The 23,849-nt window shown below is 37.7% G+C and overlaps 1 protein-coding gene across 3 annotated transcripts in view; it reads right to left on the bottom strand.

The window, feature by feature from the left end:
• The window catches only part of LOC129726909 (kinesin-like protein CG14535), a 312,223-nt gene that overhangs the window by 35,371 nt on the left and 253,003 nt on the right, over window positions 1–23,849 (bottom strand). For all 3 annotated transcript variants that reach the window (XM_055684158.1, XM_055684160.1, XM_055684161.1), the window contains 3 exons: window positions 19,490–19,768; window positions 17,660–17,753; window positions 8,315–8,521 (listed from right to left, as the gene is read on the bottom strand). In XM_055684158.1, coding sequence (XP_055540133.1) covers window positions 8,315–8,521; window positions 17,660–17,753; window positions 19,490–19,768 — 580 coding nt within the window. The remainder of the gene's footprint in view (window positions 1–8,314; window positions 8,522–17,659; window positions 17,754–19,489; window positions 19,769–23,849) is intronic.

The raw sequence follows: 23,849 nt of genomic DNA, 5'->3' as shown, positions 1-23,849 counted from the left end.
ATTAGTTTCATGAAAGTTCATCCCTTTTTTTTTTGAAAACACAATATAACAATAAAGGGATCTTTCCATATGTTTTTCGAATCAATTTTTATTGTGTTTTTTTTTGCGTTTTCTACGATAAAAATTTGAATATTTCAGCTATGAAAGGAAGCCAACCGAGATCTTCTTTGCACTTCTTATTGTATTTTTAAATTCATTTTATTCAATCTCACATCATATGAGCCGTTACAGAACAGAGTGGTCTATTTTTTTCGAAAATATTTTTGTTGCATAAACCGCATCTACTCAAGAAGCTGAAGTTAGGAAATCAAGAATATTTCGAAAAATCGAACTTATCACTCTCAGTCGTTCTGTACAGTCAAAAGTTTTTGAACTACAATGCTTTGAGCCCCCTTGCCCTTGTATAAAACTACTCTTGAGTCTAAAAATACACTCAACCTGTGAAAAATACGTAGTATGCTAAGCCAAACACGTTTGCAAAGTTTTATTCAAATCAAAAACGGTCGATTGAAGTTTTGCGAATTTCCAGATAGTTTGGCATGGAAACGCTCTTCTGCAAAAAATAATTATAGTGCACAGATAGGAGTTTAAAGGTGATCTGTTTGCAACTTACAAAATCGTGAGAACATTGTCGGTAACAAGTAATCAAAATATCAAGCGGTTAAAAACGAAGGCTCACATGGAAGCTTATCTACAGTGCTGACTGGACAAACAGTGTTGCTGTTTCCACCGTAAAAGATGAAAATGCAATGATAATAAATATCGGTCAACGGTATATTGGACACTGAATATCGATAATTGTTTCTTTTGTTCTTTAATTTGTTATTATAATTTTTAGTTAAATTCTCTTAGTGTTTAATTTATTAGATTTATTAATTGATTTTTTTAATTCCTGGTTTTCTTCTCATTTTCCACTCCTCTATTTTTAATAAATAAAACATTTATTCAATATACATGTATAAAATGGATTGAACGTCTGAGAATAATGATGGCTTTTTTCTGATTGTAATATTGTTTTAAGGCGGGGCTTGCCGAATGGAAAATGACTTCGGAATTTACTGCAAGTCGTAAGTCGTTCTGTAAAGGGTGTTTTAAAGATCGATAGAGTTAACTTCTGAATCCCGAAACTAATATATTCATTTTCCCGGCATTTTCTAGTCTCCAGAAGCAATTTCATTAATTACAGAGCTTACTTCTGAAAAGTGTAGTTTTTCAATCCATACGCCGCGCCGGTCTAAAGATTAGTTTTTTATTTTTATCTCGTATTTTGTGGTTCAATTTTGAACAAGCTTCACGCAAAAGTTGGAGTGTGCGTAACCAGATCATTTATGAGCGAAATTAGCGCATTTACTGATCAAAATTGGAACCAGTACAACGCATGTGCGTTGGGCATAACGCATTTGATGCTCTAGCGTGTTTTGAATGTATTGCGCAGTTCCAAACCACTTCCAATAACTTCCGCGGCAACAAGGCTCGCCATTGGCTGTTTCGGTTGCTGACGATTTTTAGAGATGCACGAGCCGTTGATACGCACCGGCTCGCGAAAGTAAAGAATGGTTTTTTGAGCGCCTCGAAACTGATCGTTCGCCTGAAGCCGAAGTTTACCGAGACATTACGATTTTTGTGTATATGATACATATTAGGGGTCTTCACATCGAGCTCGTATACGAATACCCAGCCGTAAACTGTGTATCTTCCATTACTCGTCAATGGAGGTGAGTATTTTTACGGCAGGGTATTTGTTTACGAGCTCGACATGAATACCCATATTCTGATTTTGATCTCTGTCAATGTATTCCTTGTACAAATTTTGCGTTATGCGTATCACGCATTGGTTGTGCGAAGTTAGAGCAAGTTCTGTGCGAATTGAAAGGACACATTGGATGATTAAAGCTTGAACTTTTGCGTGTTGAATCAAATTTGCTGCTATTTCAATTTTTGTTTGCAGAGCACCCTCTTTCGAATAGTTTTAAAGTGAACTTCTGTCGTTCATAGGTTCTGTTTTTTGCATTAAAGAAAGTTGCGATCTTCAGTAAAATTGTTAGAATGTGAACAGGCCTTCCAAGAAATTAGGAAAACATTTTTGATTCTTATAAAGTCTTGCATTACATTCCCATGGACAGGAATATTCTTGTCTATGCATGTTTCGTGAATTTGAAATAAATCGCGACATTCCGTTCTCACAGACAGGTTCTGAAATAATAGCCGCGCGTGTATGATTAATAAGCATTTTCCAATGCACTTAGCAATTCTACTTATTTCATGAGAAACGAAACGATGACGGCCACATGACAAATAACCTAAAATAACAATAATAATAATAAATACCGAACGATTTACGATTGAGTAAGTGACGCCAGTCCGCGAGTAAATTGAGCGAGACGGAAGATACAAATGTAAAACTAAGTAATTAAAATTGAGAGGATTAGACGAGGACAGGACGAAGAATCGGACAAGAGAACTGATTCTCTCCGGCTCTTCTGGTAGGGTAGAATTAAGTTGAGTTATTTTAATAAATTCAATCTTGTTTCATCAAGCGTTCCGCATGGTCGAATGACCATGCGTACAGGACTCTGATGTTTTATTTCGATTTATCACAGGTCCTGGCGGAGTCTACACCGGTAGTCTCCGCAAATGACAATACCTTTCGGTTGATGAACAGCTTAAAGTAGAATTCCAGCGACGCTAGTGAGCACGAAATTCGCTGTATTCTGACCTAAACTTTGCTCGCGATTCCGACTTTCTAGAAAGTTGCGGTCTCCAGCAAACTTGTTCAAAAGGTCAAGAGCTTCTGACTGATTGACAGTTTAGTGCGGAATCCTACTGCTACGTGGCGCCAGTGTGCATACAGTTTTTCGTTTTTTGACCTAAGCTCATCCGGCGGATTTTCCCAGCAAAGAAATACAAGTTTTATAAGAACTTTATTGTATCTCTACATACAAAAATCAGTGGTCGAAAGAGACCTATTAAATAGATTCAGTGAAAAAAACCCTAATTTTTTATGCAAAATTTTAATAGCTGAGTTCTTAAATACTGAAACTTTCTAAGTAGTTGGACTCTCGGGATAAATTCAGTTAATACCACTTAAAACTAAACGCATAATAGCACCACGTAGTGGTCTTATTTTCAATCAAATAGAGCCGAAAGCCAGTGAACCTCTATTAGCTCAGCGAATGCCCCTGACGTCCTGAACAACTTTCTGAAGACGGAGTCTTTCAAGTGATTTAATCCACGAAATAAATTTGATTAAAAATACTCAAATGTAGTCTCAAAAACTTTATTTTTTCTCTTATTTTGCTAAGACTACCATAAATGCTTAGCTAATTTTTTGAAATTTTTCGTAAAAAATGAAATCTATAATAATCAAACTTGTTTTAGTAATTAGGTTCAAACTTTTTCAACTAATTTTATTAAAACATTTTTTGTCAGTGTATATTTAAAAACAAAATTACTCTATACAGGCAACTTTCGATATAAGGTACCCTCGTTATAAGGTACCCTCGATATAGCGTCACTCGATATAAGGTACATTTTACCTCGATATAAGGTACATATTAATATTATGTTACAAATAACTCCGAAATTGGTATGGAAACTTCTATAAACAACATATAGGTTATCTTGTCAACATCTCTGCTTACTATTGATTATTCAGGGAGTGTCAAAAAAACATGTTTCACTTAGCGGAAGTTTGAAACAACGTACAAAAATTTAATTTTGCCGAGAAAACATGATATAGTGTGGATTAAAACGGGGAAGCTGATAAAAAAAATTATTTCAATGTTTGACCCCTGAACAATCTGTTTGAAATTCAAAATACAATGTTCAAAAAAAATTTCCAAACCCAGTTTTTTTTTCATAAACCGCACTTGAACACCCTCTCAGCTGAAACAAGTTTTGATTTAAAAAAGAGCATTTTTATCAAAAATGTAATAAAACCTAGGAAAAAGTTGAAAATATGCTTAAATTATGTTCGGCAGAATAATGTATTTCTAAATATGAAAAAATGTCTAGAACATAGTAGGCCAACTTTGCTAAAGATTTCATTCAAAGATTTGATAAGTAATAATATAAATAAATTTTTCATCTCACTTTTAGGCAGATTAATCAAAAATTTATTTGCATCAAAAGTTTCTCCTTAAGGTATAAAAAAATCGTCGAATACACTACATCATTTGAATGGCATTTTTACACTCAAAAGGTTGACGATCACGTTTTTCACGTTTTAAACCACCATGCAAAGTGCATTTCTGGGCCACTTTTATGTGTAATGAAAAGATAGTTCAAACGGTCATTTTAAAATTCAACGAGGACAATGCAAGTTTCGAAATCCTGAAGGACGGAGAAATAATTTAAAAAAAAGATCTCAATCCGTAAGTAGATATTCATGGTTCTTATACATCGGACCAAAAATTAAAAAATAACAAGAAGAAAAAAAAGAAGTAGTTTCGATAAAAATTTGTATGTAAAATGGTAAATAAAATCTAGTAATAATAATATAACGGCTTGAAAATTTTTCACCTTTTAATGCTCTAGAACACTTATTTTTTGAATGCGGCTTAAAGTCTCCTAAAAAGCAAAAAAAAACTATGTGATTTGAATTGTACTTAAAACAAGTTGGTTCACACTTATAGTTGGATTCTATTTCCAAAATAAACTATACTTAGACAAAAGACAACAAAATAAAGTGTTTGAAGCCCTCTTGTTGAAAATATTTCATGATTCGATATAAGGTACAATTCGATATAAAGTGCAAATTAAAATTCGAAATGTACCTTATATCGAAGTTTGCCTGTACAACCTTTTACTGATGAGGTCACACCGATCAAACAAACCGTTCTGGCTCGGCTATAAAAATGTTTGTAATCATCAACACCATTTCTACATTTCTCATTTCTCAAAAATGAGTCGGGATTCAAAAAGAAGCCATTAGAACAAAATGACATTCATAGCCCTATGTTGCGTAGAATAGCACGTATGAAAACAAACAGTAGAAGCCCCGTATTAGCCTCTTACGCTGAAAAAAAAAAGTTTCAAAACGAATCGCGTCTCGGTTAAATTTTTTTAGTGATTGTTCCAGTTCACCCACTGATATTTCCTGATTTCTCTGATCGGAAAATGGATTCCCTACCATTCCCCGATTTTCCAGGTTTTCGCCACCCTGACAACGCCTTTTCGAATAAAATTCTATATTTTCATCGTTTCTGCTAATAAATGGTTTCGAGTCAGAACTATTCTGCTTGCTCATGCACAAACGCAAGTTTAAAGCAGAACTATAAAACTAACAATTTCTAATCTCCCTTATTATTTTGCAAAACTTCATGTATTCCATTGAACGTACACAACTGTACGGTTCGAAAAGAAGATGCAAACAACCGAGAATTTGTACAACACAAAGATATAATATACCGTAAGCTGTACACAATTGTACGCAATGGTTGATTTTCGCGCAGTGAGGGCATCGCAAGTTAACTTTTCAGTACAAAACATAAAAAATAAAATTTGTTGAGAAGGCCGTACACAACTGTGCGAGTCAGCAGAAAGACGCCAACGACCAAGATGTGAGATGTGAAGAGTTGTTAATCGAAAGGTCTAAAGATAGCATGACAAGATCAAAAACGGGTTCCTGGGAGGGAAATTTGTTTTAGTAGCGTTTTGAGTAAATGCGACGAAAATTTCGTACACGAGACTTGAGTAAACACTCAACCGCAGATGATTTTATCAAACTTCATAAATTTGACACTGAATTAATGAGAAATCTTTATTAAATATAAACAAAATTCTGTTTTTTGCGACCTTTTTAAGGTAACACAAACGTTTCATCCCATTTTCAGCCAATTGGCATCGAAAGGCAAACATCGGATTGTTGTTAGAAGCAAGGGCTGCGAGTCGCCATCAAGCTTCATTTTCACTACCGGTGCCTAAATTCTACATCCCATATTCATTCCGACATCAAACCAAACCAACATAATTAGCAACCATATTACTGCGGCAAAACAACAGTCTAGCCCTTTGCCTAATAAACAGCGAAACAACAATCATTTCGCTGTTTCGATTCCACCAGCAAGCAAGCAACGCTAATACTGAACCGATGTCAACCGGCACAGAGCGGGACCGTGGAGAGTCAAAAAGTTACCTCCGGTCTGTCTGTGCAGCAAAGTGTCTGTGCAGACGCCAATTTCGAACCGATCCACTCCGAACAGGGGTGACAGAGACTGGTAGGTATGAAAATGATAAATGCTGATGCTATTAGTGAATTATTAAACAATTAATTTATAACCCTTGCCAATTTTCTGGCACGATGCAGTCTATGACCGGATGGTGAAAGCGGGGAAGCGGAAAATTGACGCGACAACGATTAACCCTTTGCTGTTGAATTTACGGGATAACAAAATGATTTAAAATGTTTACTCTTTTGATGATCTTTTGATTTGCTAATTTTTCAATACGACCCTGACTAGGTTAGGCAGATTTGTTAGAAATAATCGATATGTTCGGCGATAAATGCCCAACATTGAATCACCGTGCGACACAAACAAACAGCGATACAGCAACTTCAACATGAATCGAAAGCGGTGACCATGATATGCAGCCCTTTTCCGTTCATTCTCGATTGCCCTGTCTAGGCGTCCCGGGGCAAACACAAAACCCGCTCACTTTTGTGCTGAAGCTTGTGTCCGCGTATGCCTTCTGAGTTTATGCTCCACTTGATGCCAAATTAAATGGAATTAATTCGTACTCGTGTTTTTCTGGTGGCGGGTTTCGGCCGACCACGCGGCCACGAGTTTGAGCGAGCAAATAAAAACATCCCCGAACGAGCGACACCCAGGCTACTCTCTCTCGCTTCAGCAAAGTTCAAATTAATTACCGAACAAGTTCGGCAATTGACGCGTCTAGAAATCAGCCGTTCAATTGGCCCGGAACGGAGCAACGGTTCCGTCAAACGTGATTGTGATTTGCATCATCATCGTCATCATCCGACATCCGATATAACTTGGGGCGGTTTTTTCGACGCTGCTCAACTGCCCGGTTGGCTAGTTGGGCCGCTTATTGCCAGTGCACTTTACTACCCCCGCTTGCCCAGGGCGACATCAATATTCATTATAGACTCTAGCCGGAACTCACATCAAATCACTCCAAATTATCAGCTATCGGGGTAGTGCGAGCTTGCTACGGTGGCTAGTTGCCCGGAAGTCGACACTATTAAACGGAATTCCAGTCGCGTCTAATTCTGCAATCGCCAGAAATGCCTACCACAGAGCGATTTTAATTGAAATTCTCTGCTGGAAAGTGTACTCATTTTGATTTGATTTCAGGAATGTCAATTATTTGTTGCGGAGAATATTTTTGCACTTGTTGTTCCTCTGGGATAGGTAGAACCGGGTCCCCGCTGCGAACGGCTGCGGTAAGGTTTTTCATCTGCGGAAGTAATTGAAGTCAAATTCGTATTTTCCGGGCTGGAATGTGTAACTTTATTTATCTACAATTTATCGGTGGAATGTGATGAATGGTATCATTTTATGAAACAATACAATGTTGCTGTCAGTGAACATGCTGTTTGGGGCCGCTTAAAAATTTTATTCGAGGAGAAAGTTTATTTTAAGCATTCAGTACCCGCTATTTAATAGGGATGTAATTCTTGTAGCTGAATAAAAATACTCCATTCCGAACATTTTACTTTCAAATTTAAGCACCAGCTTTGTTTCTGAGAGAACAGATATCAGTTAGGCATTGTAAACTTAATTTTCAGAAATTTTAGAGCACAAAATAACCCGATTAACATTAACGATTAACCCCTTCCAATGTTTGAATAATCTTGTAGTACACTAAAACTGTCACCTACGTTTTGGTTCCTTTGCGAGTTTCTCATTACATAGAAACTGTACAGAAGCTGGAATCAAACCCAAGTTGAACAAACGACAATAAATGTACAACATGGTGCCGTACAACCGCTGAACCGAACGGTGGCCTCTCCATGCTAGTAACGCACGTGTTGACACAACCCAGGAAAAAAAGCGAAATTCACTCCGAGCGACAGCGAGTTACCGCCAATAAATGGTCGGGAGAGGTCCCGGAAGACCTACGCCAGAGCAGAGCAGGCAGGCACAGTTGTACCGTGACATTTATAAAGTTATAATAAATGGGCTTCGAAACGTGTGCAGCATCAACAGTGTATCGGTAAGAGTTCGACAACTAGGTGTACAACATTTGTCGTGGAGCTTCCGGCCGCGTGGAAACGCGCGTAAGGTCGGACCAACCGTGATCTCCTGCCCAGCGGAGATGTGAAACATATGAGTGCGATGTGATTAATTACCTGTCGCATGACCGGCCAGTAAATCCCTTGACGATGAGCCCGGTTTGGTGGCGTTCACGCCCAGTGCACTGACGCGGACGGAAAATCTCGCGCCCGATTTCTGACGTTTCTCATTAATTCCCTTGTACAGCCAGGCGATGGCGCACGGGATGGCCCCAAGGTCCGACGGAGCCGATGCCAACGTGCCGAACATGGTGCGTGATTGCCCTGCAAAAAAAAATACGGTTGCATGTTCATAATTGAGTACTACAAGTGGTGAACAATGATATTTTAATAGTACGAGAGTAGCGCAATTTTATTAAGAGATGTGCCAAATTTAGTATATTTTTTTTAATATCATTTTTGTGTTTTATCGTGGTAATCGCCGCATCTATTTGATTGCTTCTTCTGTCTATCACAAAAAGCAATCAAAGATCATTGTCATGATTAAGTTTTGAAACGGGCTTGTATAAGAAAATAAGTTAAAAGAAAAATGAAAAAAATAATTATCTCACACAGCTCATTTGTTTTTTTTTTGTTTTATGAAATCAATAAAAGATATGCTACAGGCTTGTCGTTCCTCTATCACTATCGAAACTATCGTATATTAGAATGCCTTTCACTGCGAAAACAACTGCTCTCACACTGGTTGCAAAGTACTTGAAGAGCATGCAGAAAACACCGCAGTAGAATCTGAAATATCTCTCCAAAGAGACAGAACCTGGTGTGAGCTTTCACACACGAAAGGGCATTACTCACAATAACTACACAACACTACAGTTCTTTTATTGTGCGTCTTTACGAAAATGTCAAATGAGGGGAGCATCTGGGTAGGAAAGTTGATAGCGTTGTTTGCTTTGCATCTCGAAACTGAAAAAATAAAATACATCCAGCTGCCTGTCACGTGTGTTTGCTCTTCGAATGCTATTGATTTTTTTCACCAGTGCTCACCGCTGTGTACTTCTGTGTATTCTCCCTAGAGTGATTCACCACTCTTGTTTCACTCAGTTGTGGTGTAAGCAGTTAGTGTATTACTTTTTTCTGCGAGCAGCAGGAACACTGCACAAAACAGAAGCAAGAAAGGTGGTGCAAAAAACTACTACACTCAGCGCTCGGGTGGACAAGAATTGACCATAATTAAATATTCACTCAAAAAAAAAAAACACATTGAGGAGAATACCAGTTACAATTTCTTTCTCTTTTTCGATGATTAAAAACCCAACAATGTTTAGCTAACCTTTCGCAGTTTTCATAAAAGAAAAGGATTCATAGAAAATTCAGCAACAATGAGAAATAAAACAAAACATTGGTGAAAATGAGACAAGAGACAAAAGGAACGAGAGAAGAGAGAAGTGAGATCCGGAAGAAGAGAGAGAGAGAAACGGATGAAGAGAGAAGAAGTAAACCAGAGAAGAGAAAAACGAGAAAAGAAACAGACGAAAAAGAAGCGAGAGAAGAGGGAGAAGAGGGAGAAGCGAGAGAAATAAGAAGCGAGAGTTGAGAGAAACAATAGTCAAAATAAGCGATTGTTGAGTGAAGGGAGATGCTCAAGTTGAAATATTTGTTGAATGTGGCCAAATCAACCGTCACCAACGCATAAGAATATTATACGACAAATGAAAGAAGCAATGTGGTAGAGATTTTCAAACACATTAGGCTGTTGCAGTTTGCAAAAAGAAATATCTCGTGTGGGAGTCTGTTCCTGTGATTTGAGCAGCAACATCTTCATCGCGAAAGGTTCTGTCAACCATCTTGCAATTTTGCCTTTATTCTGTACGAATTGAACATTACTCTCTTAGGTTCTGCCGAGCTTTCAACACGCGAGATTGACGGTGTTATAACCAATTCGACTCTGTCTGTGGAATGTATTTTGGAAAGGGGCGTAGGTTGCTTCAAAAACCATGCTTGTCCTGATGTAGAGATACTAGACTGCGGCCAATTTGCCAAGCCACGTCTCGTCAGAAAAGATAAAACAGAAGAGAAAAAGAGGTAGAGATATTAGAGTAGAGAGATTAGAGTAGAGAAAATAGAGTAGAGAGATTAGAGTAGAGAGATTAGAGTAGAGAGATTGGAGTGGAGAGATTAGAATAGAGAAATTAGACTAGAGAGATTAGAGTAGAGAGATTAGAGTAAAGAGATTGGATTAGAGAGATTAGAGTTGTGAGATTAGAGTAGAGAGAAGAGAGCAGAAAGATGAACGAAGAAAGATAAAGAAGAAAGAAGAAAGAAAAAAGATAAAAGAAAGACAAAAAAGAAAAAAGAGAGAAGAAAGAAGGAAGAAGAAAGAAGAAAGAAGAAAGAAGATAGAAGATAGAAGATAGAAGATAGAAGATAGAAGATAGAAGATAGAAGATAGAAGATAGAAGATAGAAGATAGAAGATAGAAGATAGAAGATAGAAGATAGAAGATAGAAGATAGAAGATAGAAGATAGAAGATAGAAGATAGAAGATAGAAGATAGAAGATAGAAGATAGAAGATAGAAGATAGAAGATAGAAGATAGAAGATAGAAGATAGAAGATAGAAGATAGAAGATAGAAGATAGAAGATAGAAGATAGAAGATAGAAGATAGAAGATAGAAGATAGAAGATAGAAGATAGAAGATAGAAGATAGAAGATAGAAGATAGAAGATAGAAGATAGAAGATAGAAGATAGAAGATAGAAGATAGAATTATTGCCCAGCACTTTTCTATTGGGCGGAATTGGGGGCAATTGGGTTGTTTGACATCCTTGTCACAGTAGTACTGAACTACTTCCGGCTATAGGGACAGCTTGTCAAATCCGGCCAAAACTCAACAGGAACTATGTGTGCCTTAACAAACGCTCGAACCTCGTTTTTCGAGGCACTTTCACAGCTGTCCAAAATTCATTTTTACGTATGTTTCATAATCTTGGAAGCATGTTGTAGCCTCTAGGTTCTGCTTATGCGACCTGTTGGGTTGCTACAAGTACGGGAAGAGCGGTAGCCTCATCGTGGTTGGAACCTCCGGATAGTATTATTGTAAGCACCCTATTTTCTTGCGTTATTTTAATCTGAAAGTCCTGGGTTTACCTTGATTGCCCTAAATACCTTCCAATCCAGTCGCCAAGCGTATGTTCTACTACAATGCTCTATCTGATCCTTCTGGTTAACAGTCATCCTTTCTCGGAAATGTTTGAGCACAGTTGATCTGGCGAATGTCAGTGTTTCTGCGATTTCCAGAGCGGACCACACGGACGAAAACCGCATGGTGCGCAGAATTGTGTTTTTGTTTGCGTTTTCCATTTAGCACAACTTTTTACAAACTTCACGTATCAAGAAGAAAGTTCCAGCACTCTAAGACGAAGAGTTTCCCAACAAGAAACTGTCAAAATATTTCGAATTCGACTTCTACGGGAGTTGCTCTACAACTGACAATATTTATGTTTTTTTTTCTTTCTTGATTCCTTACAATAAAATATGCCTCATAATATTTCAATTTTTAATTATGAATAATTTTCAAGGTGAACTCTATGATGAAACCTAAATTAATCTACCTAGCGGTCAGACCCAGCCTATCTCATTCAAACTTTTATTCGTGAAAATAGATTTACATGAACGCTTCAACCCAATAAATGAATATTCACTCTCAAAAAATATTGATGTTGTAATCTATACATATAAAAATGCAATCCGGTCTGTCTGTCTGTCTGATCCATATAGGCTCGAAAATTACCGAATCGATCGGCGTGAAAATTTGTATGTAGGGGTTTTTGGTGCCGATAAAGGTTCCCATGATAGTTTGAGACCCCTCCCTTTTCTGGAAGGGAGGGGTCCCATACAAATGAAACATAAATTTCTGCACAACTCAAGAACAAACCAAGCAAATGAAACCGAATTTGGCATGTAGATGTTTTAAGGGGTAAAAAATATGTCCATAATGTTTTGACACCCCTACTTCTTTTGGAAGGGAGGGATGCCATACAAATGAAACCCAAATTTCTGCACATCTTGAGAGCTAACCAACTAAATGGAACCAAATTTGGCAGGTGAATGTTTTAGTGGTAACAAATATGTTCCATAATCGACCTTAGGCAACATTTTGGATTGTAAGATAGCAACTTTCGGTTTATGGAAATCAGCCTAAAATGGACGATTCCCAATAAATATGAGTATCTCCGGAACCAGAAAGATGCACAGAAGCTAAAAATTGATCACAGACACAATCTTGAATTTTAAGATAGTGACTTCCGGTGTCTGGCAAACAGCCGGAAATGACCAAATACCATTCAATATGAATGTTTTCGGAACCAGAATTACGCCCACATGACAGAAATTGATTTCACAGGCAATTTTAAAGTTCAAAATGACGACTTCTGGTTTCTGAAAAACAGCCCAAAGTGACCAAATACCACCCAATATGAGTATCTCCGGAGCCAGAATGTTGCGAGAACACCACTATGAATTGTAGGATGGCAACTTGTGGTTTCTGAAAAACAGCCAAAATGGCCGATATCCGTCTGACATGAGTATCTCCGGATCTAGAATGATACACAGAAGCTGAAATCGACCACACATCTCATTTTGGATTCTAGGTTGGCGACTTCCAATATGGGTGTTTCTTCAACCAGAATGACGCTCAGAGGCTACAAATTATCTCAAATACCATTTTGAAATCCAAGATGGCGACTTCCGGTTTGTGAAAAACAGCCTAAAATAACCAAATACCATCCAATATGAGTATATCTGGAACTAAAATGATGCAATGAGCTAACAATTGACCTCAGGCACCATTTTGAATTGCTAAATGCAACTTTTAGGAAAAAAGTCGAAAATGACCCAATAATACTCAATATGAATATTTCTGTAAACAAGATGATGCATAGAAACCAAACATTGACCCTGGACACCATTTTGAATTTAAAGATGACCACTTTTAGTTTCTGGAAAACAACCAAAATAAATAAATACCTCCCAATATGAGTATTTCCGGTGTCAGATTGATGCCAGAAAGTCTGCTAAAAATGACCGAATACCACCCAATATGAATATATTTAGAATTAGGGCGATGTACAGAAGCCAAAAGTCGAGGATATTGTCGTTTCGATAAACCCAATCATTTCAAACGATTTGTTCTTTGACTTTGATCTTATCCTATGGCCGAGTCGTCGTGCATTTGCAGACTTTTAACACATCGCAAGGAATCAATTAAATTGGAACGTTCAAATAGTACGATACCACATTTAAATTATGTTGAGGCCACATATATCGATCAAAGCAGGTATAGTTTTAAATAGCCTTAGAATTTTTGAGCCACATATCAAATTGTTATGATACATTATGTTATTTGTAAGTTCTTTTGTTATGATATATTATGTTATTTGTAAGTTCGAGAGATGACTCGTTCGTATGACACTAGTTATGTTCAAATAAGTCATGTAATCTTTGAGATAATAGACTTTCGTTGTTTTTTAACAATTTAATATATAACGGTTGCTTAAGTTCGATTAAAATTAAATGAAATGGGAACGTATGGGGCAGCCAAACTTTTGAACCACGTGTTCAATCATAATTCATCAGTTAACCCCTAACTAGCTCGTTCATTTTATATCGATATTGTTCAAATCGGTTGTGTAGTTTCTGAGATAAAGAAGTTTCGTGATTTTCACAATTCGATACATTACAGACGAAGTTACAGTCCGCTTACAGTAAAATTCAATAGGGTGCTATGAGGCAGCTATACATTTCATTTGACACTAATTTTGTGGAAATCGGGTCAGCCATCTTTGAGGAAAGTGAGTGAGCCCAAGTAGTCTTCGCAATACGTTCCTTTTCATAGCCTGATTTCACATTTTTAAACATAACAGGCAAAGTAATAGTCCGATTGCAAAACAAATCAATAGGGTCTTATGTGGCAGCTAGACCTTCCATTTGACACTAATTTTATGAAAATCGGTCCAGCCATCTCTGAGAAACATGAGTGAGATTATACAGTCTTCAGAACCCGTTTCTTTTCATTACTTTTGAACCACAAATTCAATCGTCATAAAATTCAAAAGTTAAGGGTTTTTAAGGTAGCCCGTTCATTTGAAACAAATTTTGTTCAAATCGGTTGTGTAGTTTTTGAGATAATGTTGTTTCGTAATTTTCACATTTTGATACATAACCTCTAAACTAAAAATCCGATTACAAAAAAATTTAATAGGGTCTTATGGGACAACAAGACATCTGCATCTGCACATACGCACACACACAAACACACACACACACACACACACACATACACACACATACAGTAAATGCTCAGCTCGTCGAGCTGAGTCGAGTGATATATGCCATTCGGCCCTTTGGAGCACTTTTATACTTTCGGTTTTGCAAGTGATTGCTATACCTTTCTAGGAGAAAGGCAAAAATATTTGTAGATTAATTTCATTGACAATTACAAAATATTTCTTGTACAGCTTCCTGGAGCTGAAAATATACTGTACACTTTTATGTTTGCGGATTTAAATATGTATCGATATTTTAATAAAAACCTAAATTTATCCACCTAGCGGTCAGACCCAGCCTTTCTCATTCAAACATTTATTTGTAAAAACAGATTTACATGAACGCTTCAATCCAATAAATGTATATTCACTCTTTAGGTTCTAAAATATTGATGTTGTAATCAATACATATAAAAATGTAGTCCGGTCTGTCTGTCTGTTTGATCCATATAGGCTCGAAAACTACCGAACCGATCGACGTGAAAATTTGTATGTAGGGGGTTTTGGTCCCGATAAAGGTTTCTATGATAGTTTGAGACCCCTCCCTCTTCTGGAAAGGAGGGGTCCAATACAAATGAAACATAAATTTCTGCACAACTCAAGAACAAACAAAGCAAATGAAACCGAATTTGGCATGTGGATGTTTTAAAGGATAACAAATATGTCCATAATGGTTCGACGCCCCTCCCTCTTCTGGAAGCACATGTTTCTGCACAAATTTCTGAACATCTCGCGAACTAATCATCTAAATGGAACCATATTTGGCAGGTGAATGTGATAACAAATATGTTCCATAATCGACCTCAGACAACATTTTGGATTGTAAAATGGCAACTTCCGGTTTCTGGAAAACAGCCAAAAATGGCCGATTTCCACCCAATATAATAATATTCGGATAAAGTATGATACACAGGAGCTAAATTCGAACACAGATACCATTTTGAATTCTAAGATGGCGACATCCGGTTTCGAAAAACAAGGGCAAACGACCAAATACCACCCAATATGGGTATTTCCGGAATCGTAATGATGCACTGGAGTCACAAATCGACTTCAGACACCATTATGAATTGTAGGATGGCAACTTGTGGTTTCTGGAAAACAGCCAAAAATGGCCGAGTTCCGTCTAACATGAGTATCTCCGAAACTAGAATGATACACAGCAGCTGAAATCGACCACACATCCCATTTTGGATTCTAGGTTGGCGACTTCCGGTTCCTGGGAAACAGCGGGAAATGATCGAATTACACCCAATATGGGTGTTTCTTCAACCAGAATGACGCTCAGAGGCCAGAAATTATCTTAAATACCATTTTGAAATCCAAGATGGCGACTTCCGGTTTGTGAAAAACAGCCTAAAATAACCAAATACCATCCAATATGAGTATCTCTGGAACCAGAATGAGCTAACAATTGACCTCAGGCACCATTGTGAATCACTAAATGGCAACTTATAGGAAACAGTCGAATATGACCAAATAATACTCAATATGGATATTTCCGTAATCGAGATGATGCATAGAAACCAAACGTTGACCCTTGACACCATTTTGAATTTAAAGACGACCACTTCTAGTTTCTGGAAAACAACCAAAATAACTAAATACCTCCCAATATGGGTATTTCCGGTGTCAGATTGATGCCAGAAAATCTGCTGAAAATGACCGAATACCACCCAATATGAATATATTAAGAATTAAGGTGATGTACAGAAGCCAAAAGTCGAGGATGTTGTCATTTCGACAAAACCAATCATTTCAAACGATTTGTTATTTGACTTTGATCATATCCTATGGCCGTTTCGTCGTGCATTTGCAGATTTTAAACACATCGCAAGGAATCAATGAATTTGGAACGTTCAAATAGTACAAAATTATGTTGAGACCACATATATCAATCAAAGCAGGTATAGTTTCAAATTGCCTTTGAATTTCTTTTCATTCCATAACTTTTGAGCCACACATCAAATTGTTATGAAGTTTGTTATTTGTAAGTTTGAGAGATGACTCGTTCGTATGGCACTAGTTATGTTCAAATAAGTCATGTAACCTTTGAGATAATAGACTTTCGTTGTTTTATTAACAATTCAATACATAACGGTTGCTTAAGTTCGATTATAATCAAATAAAAAGGGAACGTATAGGGCAGCCAAACTTTGAAATCACGTGTTCAATCATAATTCATTAGGTAACCCTTAACTAGCCCGCTCGTCTCATAATAATATTGATCAAATCGGTTGTGTAGTTACTGAGATAATGAAGTTTCGTTATTTTCACATTTTGGTACTTTACAGACGAAGTTACAGTCCGAATACAGTAAAATTCAATAGGGTGTTACAAGGCAGCTAGACTTATTAGTTGACACTAATTTTGTGAAAATCGGGTCAGCCATCTCTGAGAAAAGTGAGTGAGTTCAAGTAGTCTTCGGAATATGTTCCTTTTCATGGCTGGATTTCACATTTTTAAACATAACAGGCAAAGTAATAGTTTCATTGCAAAACAAATCAATAGGGTCTTATGTGGCAGCTAGACCTTCCATTTGACACTAATTTTATGAAAATCGGTACAGCCATCTCTGAGAAACATGAGTGAGATTAAGTAGTCTTCAAAACACATTTCTTGTCATAACTTTTAAACAACAAGTTCACTCTTTATGAAATTCGAGAGTTAAGGGTATTTCAGGTAGCCCGTTCATTTGAAATCAATTTTGTTCAAATCGGTTGTGTAGTTTTTGAGATAATGATGTTTCATGATTTTTACATTTTGATACATAACCACTAAACTAAAAATCCGATTACAATGAAATTTAATAGGATCTTATGGGACAACGAGACCTTTGATTTGCAATTAATTTCATGAAAATCGGTCCAGCCATCTCTGAGAAACGTGAGTGAGAATAAAAATCTGCACATACACACACACACACACACACACACACACATACAGAAAATGCTCAGCTCGTCGAGCTGAGTCATGTGATATATGCCATTCGGCCCTTTGGAGCACTTTATATCTTCGGTTTTGCAAGTGATTGCTATACCTTTCTAGGAGAAAGGCAAAAAGACACCGAAGTGAAAAGAAAAAGTAAAGTACCACGCTATACTCGATCGATATTACAAATCAATGTTATTCGTACCTGCTCCCGGATATCCTAGAGACAGCAAACATCCGTCCGATCCTTCCAGTACCGCCGGTATTACTTCCGATAGCGCACTCCCGCAAATGTCGTGCTGTGGAAGGAAACAACAACAAGAACAAACAAAACCGTAATTATAATTGATTATTAATTAATAATCAAGATTGTCATTAAATTGGATTTCCTATTCTTCACGCAAACAAAAGATTCTAATCCCGAGCTGTCAGTAATTGTATCGGAAATTTCCAACCGCCGACTAACGAGCGAGGAAACCCTAGAAGTATCCTTTTCCAGAAACTCCGTTTGACGAAGACGATAGTAATTTCGCATTAAGATCACGTTTTTCATTAGCTAACTTTCTGTCAACCTGTTTGCCCGGTTGTCTATACTCTCAACGGAAGAAGTTTTTCGTTGTCTTCTTCTTACGGAAACCTTGGTTGTCGCGCTCATGACGAAAGTATTCGCTTCCGTATAATGTCCGATGAAACCGGTGCCAATCCAACGACATTATTCATCATTATCATACCGTGTCTGCCCTTTAATACTTTTTATCCTTCCGTCGTGCTCGCTGGTCAAAGAGCATTCGCCACCAGGTGCGTGCGTCTCCACCGGCATACTAATAATTTCGTACCGAGCTCCAGTTCTGTCGAATGACGACGGCAACGACGTCGCGAGGACTCGTTTTCAGCTCATCCGTCTGGATTTTGCTTAGCTATAAGATGGCTCGTTATTAGATTATGCTTTCGAGATTTTTGCTTACTCCGCAAATCGTTTCCTCCTGGTGCGGAAGCCAGTGGGGGGGAGAAGATTACCAGGATAATGGTGGGTGTAAATTTTCTAGCTTACCTGACGAAGCTAGCGTAGGTTACCAATATTGTATAACAGTGTGAATTTAAATAAATATATGAAAAGCTAAAAGAATTGACTGTTATTTTCCTAAATTTTGTTCCAGCTAGCAAAAATAATATTAAGCTGGGATAAAGCTAAAAGTTCTAATTTATCGGAGGGTAAATTAACAATAATCCCGCTCAACGAATGTCGAAGCCGAAAAATCAAAACTCGGCGAGTGAATTGAATCCCTTTTCCTCTGTAGTAACTCTGTCCGTGCCAATGCTTTTAAATATAAATCAAGATGCTCACTTCACCGACACTCGTCAAATTCACACTCCATTAACCCGATCCAATTGGTGTCTGCTGTCCAGCCACCCGCCACTGGCTTAGTGATGAGGAGGAAAGGAAAGATAGGAGCTATGCTAATACCTAATGAATGGATGCGATTGCTTCCAATCAATTATTCACCCCACATTGATCCAACCGAACGGAATAAACAATGGAAATCCTACGCGAGTAGTTTGCGTTTCAGACACATCTTACTGCTGCATAGGAAGGTATGCTGCTTTCACCGATAGGTGTGATTGTTGAAAACCATTTTGATTATTTGGAAACATAAAAGAATATTTTTTTCCAAGAGTAATGATGAAATAATTCTATACCAAAGTATCAAAAAATCTAAATTTCAATTAGGCTAAAATTCAGTATTATTTTATGAATCAAATAGAATGACATCATGAAAGTTAGAAACCAGCCAGCTCGAGAATAGTGAAAACAAAGAATCCAACCAGTAATCGTGCCCTCCGCAGAGTAACGCTCGATTAACTGATTATCCACAGCATTAAATTTTCGTATCCCGTATAAAACCTCCCTAACTCGTATGTGTTATTCTCTATCTATCCACTGCAGTTTGTTCTCTCACACGCAATCACACCCCTTCTTTGTACGTATAACTGATCACAACAACAACAAGAGGGTGTTCCTTTTCGGCAAACCTACCTGGGAGTCCTCGGTCGTAAATAATGCATCGAATGCAAACATTTTCGGTGCTGATACCATTGGGCCACGCTCCGGCGTCGCTGCACTGCTGCTGGCGAGGTTTGTTTGCGTTTCACACAGCGTCACCTGGCGTTTCTTCTTGTCCACCGTTAGATAACTGCTGCTGCCACCACCGCCAGCCGACGCGGACTGTACGGTTGCAGTTTGTGTTTCTTCCTGGCTGCCGGCCTGAGCAGCCGCTTTGGGTGGGTCATCCGAAACCCGAAGCATTACCTTGACCTGGAAGTGGAGCGGGCAAAGCAAATAAAACCTTGTAGTTGATGTGTGTAAGGCTGAACGGTGGAAAATTTGAATTTATTTATGGTAAATACGAATGTTCGCCTTTAAGAATAAGCAGGTGTTAAATGTATGCATAATATAATAATATATGTAAGATTTTCAAATATTTTTTTATCATTCTGTTAATTTATGGCAAATATGAACCCATAAACTAGTAAATAATGTACAAATAATATTTCATCATAACAGGCCATAGCAAAAATATTTTGATTGTTTGCTTCAGAAGGTTAGTGTCAGCAAAAATTAGAGCCGGTTTGAATGTAGAAGGAAAAAATATGGAAATGTGATTTATCGCAACTGCTTTCTCGAATTGATGTACGAATAAATTAATGAATATTTATTAAGTCATCCCATTCGCCGTTCATGAGTACTGGCTCTTAGCCTGGCAACTATACTCGGGGAGATAATAATGCTCGTACACAGGACACAGGTATGCTTAAAATGTGATTATGACCACTTTTATTTGCTAAATTCAGTCAGATTTTCATGCCTTATTAAAAGAGATTTCATAAACTATATGTTAGACATTCTGTGATTTTATTATCAATAGAAAACATATTTTGAGATTAGTGCTGGTATTAAATACATTTGTAGCGTCATCATCAACATCATCATCATCATCACTATTTCGTCGCATTAATGGTTAGTGTAACACTCAGAGCACTACAATAAACGTGCTTCATTCTTTTAATATAATATAATAGTGTGTCATTGTTCCCGATTACATCATTTTAAATTCTTTCTACCAATCCACACACAAAATCAATCTATTGTAACCCTCATATAATTTTAATAAATCTAAACTAATTAGTCTTCGCCTTCTACTCAAACAATGCACATCTCTCTATGAAAATCTGCCCAACCAATCTGATGGCACTATAAACATTGATTTTAGGATTTCGTTTAAGAGTGTTTTCAATCTAATCGAAAAAGTGAATTATGAAAAAAGGCCAGTAAAGGCCAAAAATATAGATCCTAAATTAAGCTCAGAATAGCCGGAAACCCTTTCTAAATGCCAGAAAAGGCCAAAAAAGAAAATAATCCCAAATTGAGCTCAGAATGGCCGAAATCACCTTCTAAAGGCTAAAAAAGGCCAAAAAAGAAAATAATCCCAAATTGAGTTCAGAATGGCTGAAATCACCTTCTAAAAGCCAGAAAAGGCCAAAAACGAAAATGATTCCAAATTGAGCTCAGAATGGCCGAAATCGTCTTCGAAAGGTCAGAAAAGGCCAAAAAAGAAAATGATCCCAAATTGAGCTCAGAATGGCCGAAATCGCCTTCTAAAGGCGAGAAAAGGCCACAAAAGAAAATGATCCCAAATTGAGCTCAGAATGACTGAAAACGTCTTATAAAGGTCAGAAAAGGCCAAAAAAGAAAATGATCCCAAATTGAGCTCAGAATGGCCGAAATCACCTTCCAAAGGCCAGAAAAGGCCAAAAAAGAAAATGATCCCAAATTGAGCTCAGAATGGCCGAAATCGCCTTCTAAAGGCCAGAAAAAGCCAAAAAAGAAAATGATCCCAAATTGAGCTCAGAATGGCCGAAATCGCCTTCTAAAGGCCAGAAAAAGCCAAAAAAGAAAATGATCCCAAATTGAGCTCAGAATGGCGGAAATCGCCTTCTAAAGGCCAGAAAAGGCCAAAAAAGAAATTGTTTCCAAATTGAGCTCAGAATGGCCGAAATCGTCTTCGAAAGGTCAAAAAGGCCAAAAAAGAAAATGATCCCAAATTGAGCTCAGAATGGCCGAAATCGCCTTCTAAAGGCGAGAAAAGGCCACAAAAGAAAATGATCCCAAATTGAGCTGAGAATGACTGAAAACGTCTTATAAAGGTCAGAAAAGGCCAAAAAAGAAAATGATCCCAAATTGAGCTCAGAATGGCCGAAATCACCTTCTAAAGGTCAGAAAAGGCCAAAAAAGAAAATGATCCCAAATTGAGCTCAGAATGGCCGAAATCACCTTCCAAAGGCCAGAAAAGGCCAAAAAAGAAAATGATCCCAAATTGAGCTCAGAATGGCCGAAATCGCCTTCTAAAGGCCAGAAAAAGCCAAAAAAGAAAATGATCCCAAATTGAGCTCAGAATGGCCGAAATCGCCTTCTAAAGGCCAGAAAAAGCCAAAAAAGAAAATGATCCCAAATTGAGCTCAGAATGGCGGAAATTGCCTTCTAAAGGCCAGAAAAGGCCAAAAAAGAAATTGTTTCCAAATTGAGCTCAGAATGGCCGAAATCGTCTTCGAAAGGTCAAAAAAGGCCAAAAAAGAAAATGATCCCAAATTGAGCTCAGAATGGCCGAAATCGCCTTCTAAAGGCGAGAAAAGGCCACAAAAGAAAATGATCCCAAATTGAGCTCAGAATGACTGAAAACGTCTTATAAAGGTCAGAAAAGGCCAAAAAAGAAAATGATCCCAAATTGAGCTCAGAATGGCCGAAATCACCTTCTAAAGGCCAGAAAAGGCCAAAAAAGAAAATGATCCCAAATTGAGCTCAGAATGGCCGAAATCGCCTTCTAAAGGCGAGAAAAGGCCACAAAAGAAAATGATCCCAAATTGAGCTCAGAATGACTGAAAACGTCTTATAAAGGTCAGAAAAGGCCAAAAAAGAAAATGATCCCAAATTGAGCTCAGAATGGCCGAAATCACCTTCTAAAGGCCAGAAAAGGCCAAAAAAGAAAATAATCCCAAATTGAGTTCAGAATGGCCGAAATCGCCTTCTAAAAGCCAGAAAAGGCCAAAAAAGAAATTGATTCCAAATTGAGCTCAGAATGGCCGAAATCGTCTTCGAAAGGTCAGAAAAGGTAAAAAAAAATGATCCCAAATTGAGCTCAGAATGGCCGAAATCGCCTTCTAAAGGCGAGAAAAGGCCACAAAAGAAAATGATCCCAAATTGAGCTCAGAATGACTGAAAACGTCTTATAAAGGTCAGAAAAGGCCAAAAAAGAAAATGATCCCAAATTGAGCTCAGAATGGCCGAAATCGCCGTCTAAAGGCCACAAAAGAAAATGATACCAAATTGAGCTCAGAATTGCTGAAATCGCCGTCTAATGGCGAGTAAAGGCCACAAAAGAAAATAATCCCAAATTAAGCTCAGAATGGCCGAAATCACCTTCTAAAGGTCAGAAAAGGCCAAAAAAGAAAATGATCCCAAATTGAGCTCAGAATGGCCGAAATCGCCTTCTAAAGGCCAGAAAAGGCCAAAAAAGAAAATAATCCCAAATTGAGCTCAGAATGGCCGAAATCACCTTCTAAAGGCCAGAAAAGGCCAAAAAAGAAATTGATCCCAAATTGAGCTCAGAATGGCCGAAATCGCCTTCTAAAGGCCAGAAAAGGCCAAAAAAGAAATTGTTTCCAAATTGAGCTCAGAATGGCCGAAGTCGGCCGAAGGTAGTCATTTTTGTTACGAGATTTTCTAAATATTTCAAAGTTTTGGGAAACTTTGTTTGTGTCTTTCGAGCCAAATTTAAAATCATTGTTTCTAGTTTTATTATCCATTGATGTGGTTCACAATCATTTTAAACCTCTTCTTTAATTATAATACGTTTGCTTGGGTTTACAACAGCTATTTGAATTATTTGTTTGATTTCCTAGATCGCAAATAATTAGTGGTGGGTACCATTCCGCTAATTCGCTAATCGCTAATTAGCGACGCTAATATTCAGTTAACGGTTTAGCGATTTCGCTAATTTTTAAGGTGGTTAGCGAAACTGTTAGCGTCGCTAGAAGTTTTGCCTTCGAAACGCTAATCGCTATTTCGCCAAATTTTGTAGCGAAGCGACAGTAAAACTATTTAGAAAAACTGCTGATGGCGTACGTAAGCTACTTCGAAACGAAACGTAAACTGCCGTTTCAATCATAGTAGTCCCATGTTCTCCACAAACCTTATGCAAACTGAAACAACTATGCTTGGAAGGGCAGTAAATTGCTTCGAAAGTCTTTTTACCCTAGAATGGAGTTTAAGTTATCGTACAAGCCACAGAAGCATTTTGAAGAACAAGCTCAAGGTCTAGATTGAATTTGCGACACAACAA

The sequence above is a fragment of the Wyeomyia smithii genome, chromosome 3 (assembly GCF_029784165.1).
Source record: "Wyeomyia smithii strain HCP4-BCI-WySm-NY-G18 chromosome 3, ASM2978416v1, whole genome shotgun sequence".
Lineage (NCBI taxonomy): Eukaryota > Metazoa > Arthropoda > Insecta > Diptera > Culicidae > Wyeomyia > Wyeomyia smithii.
Note: the sequence above shows the minus strand (reverse complement) of the source record. Positions and strands in the feature narration are given on the sequence as shown.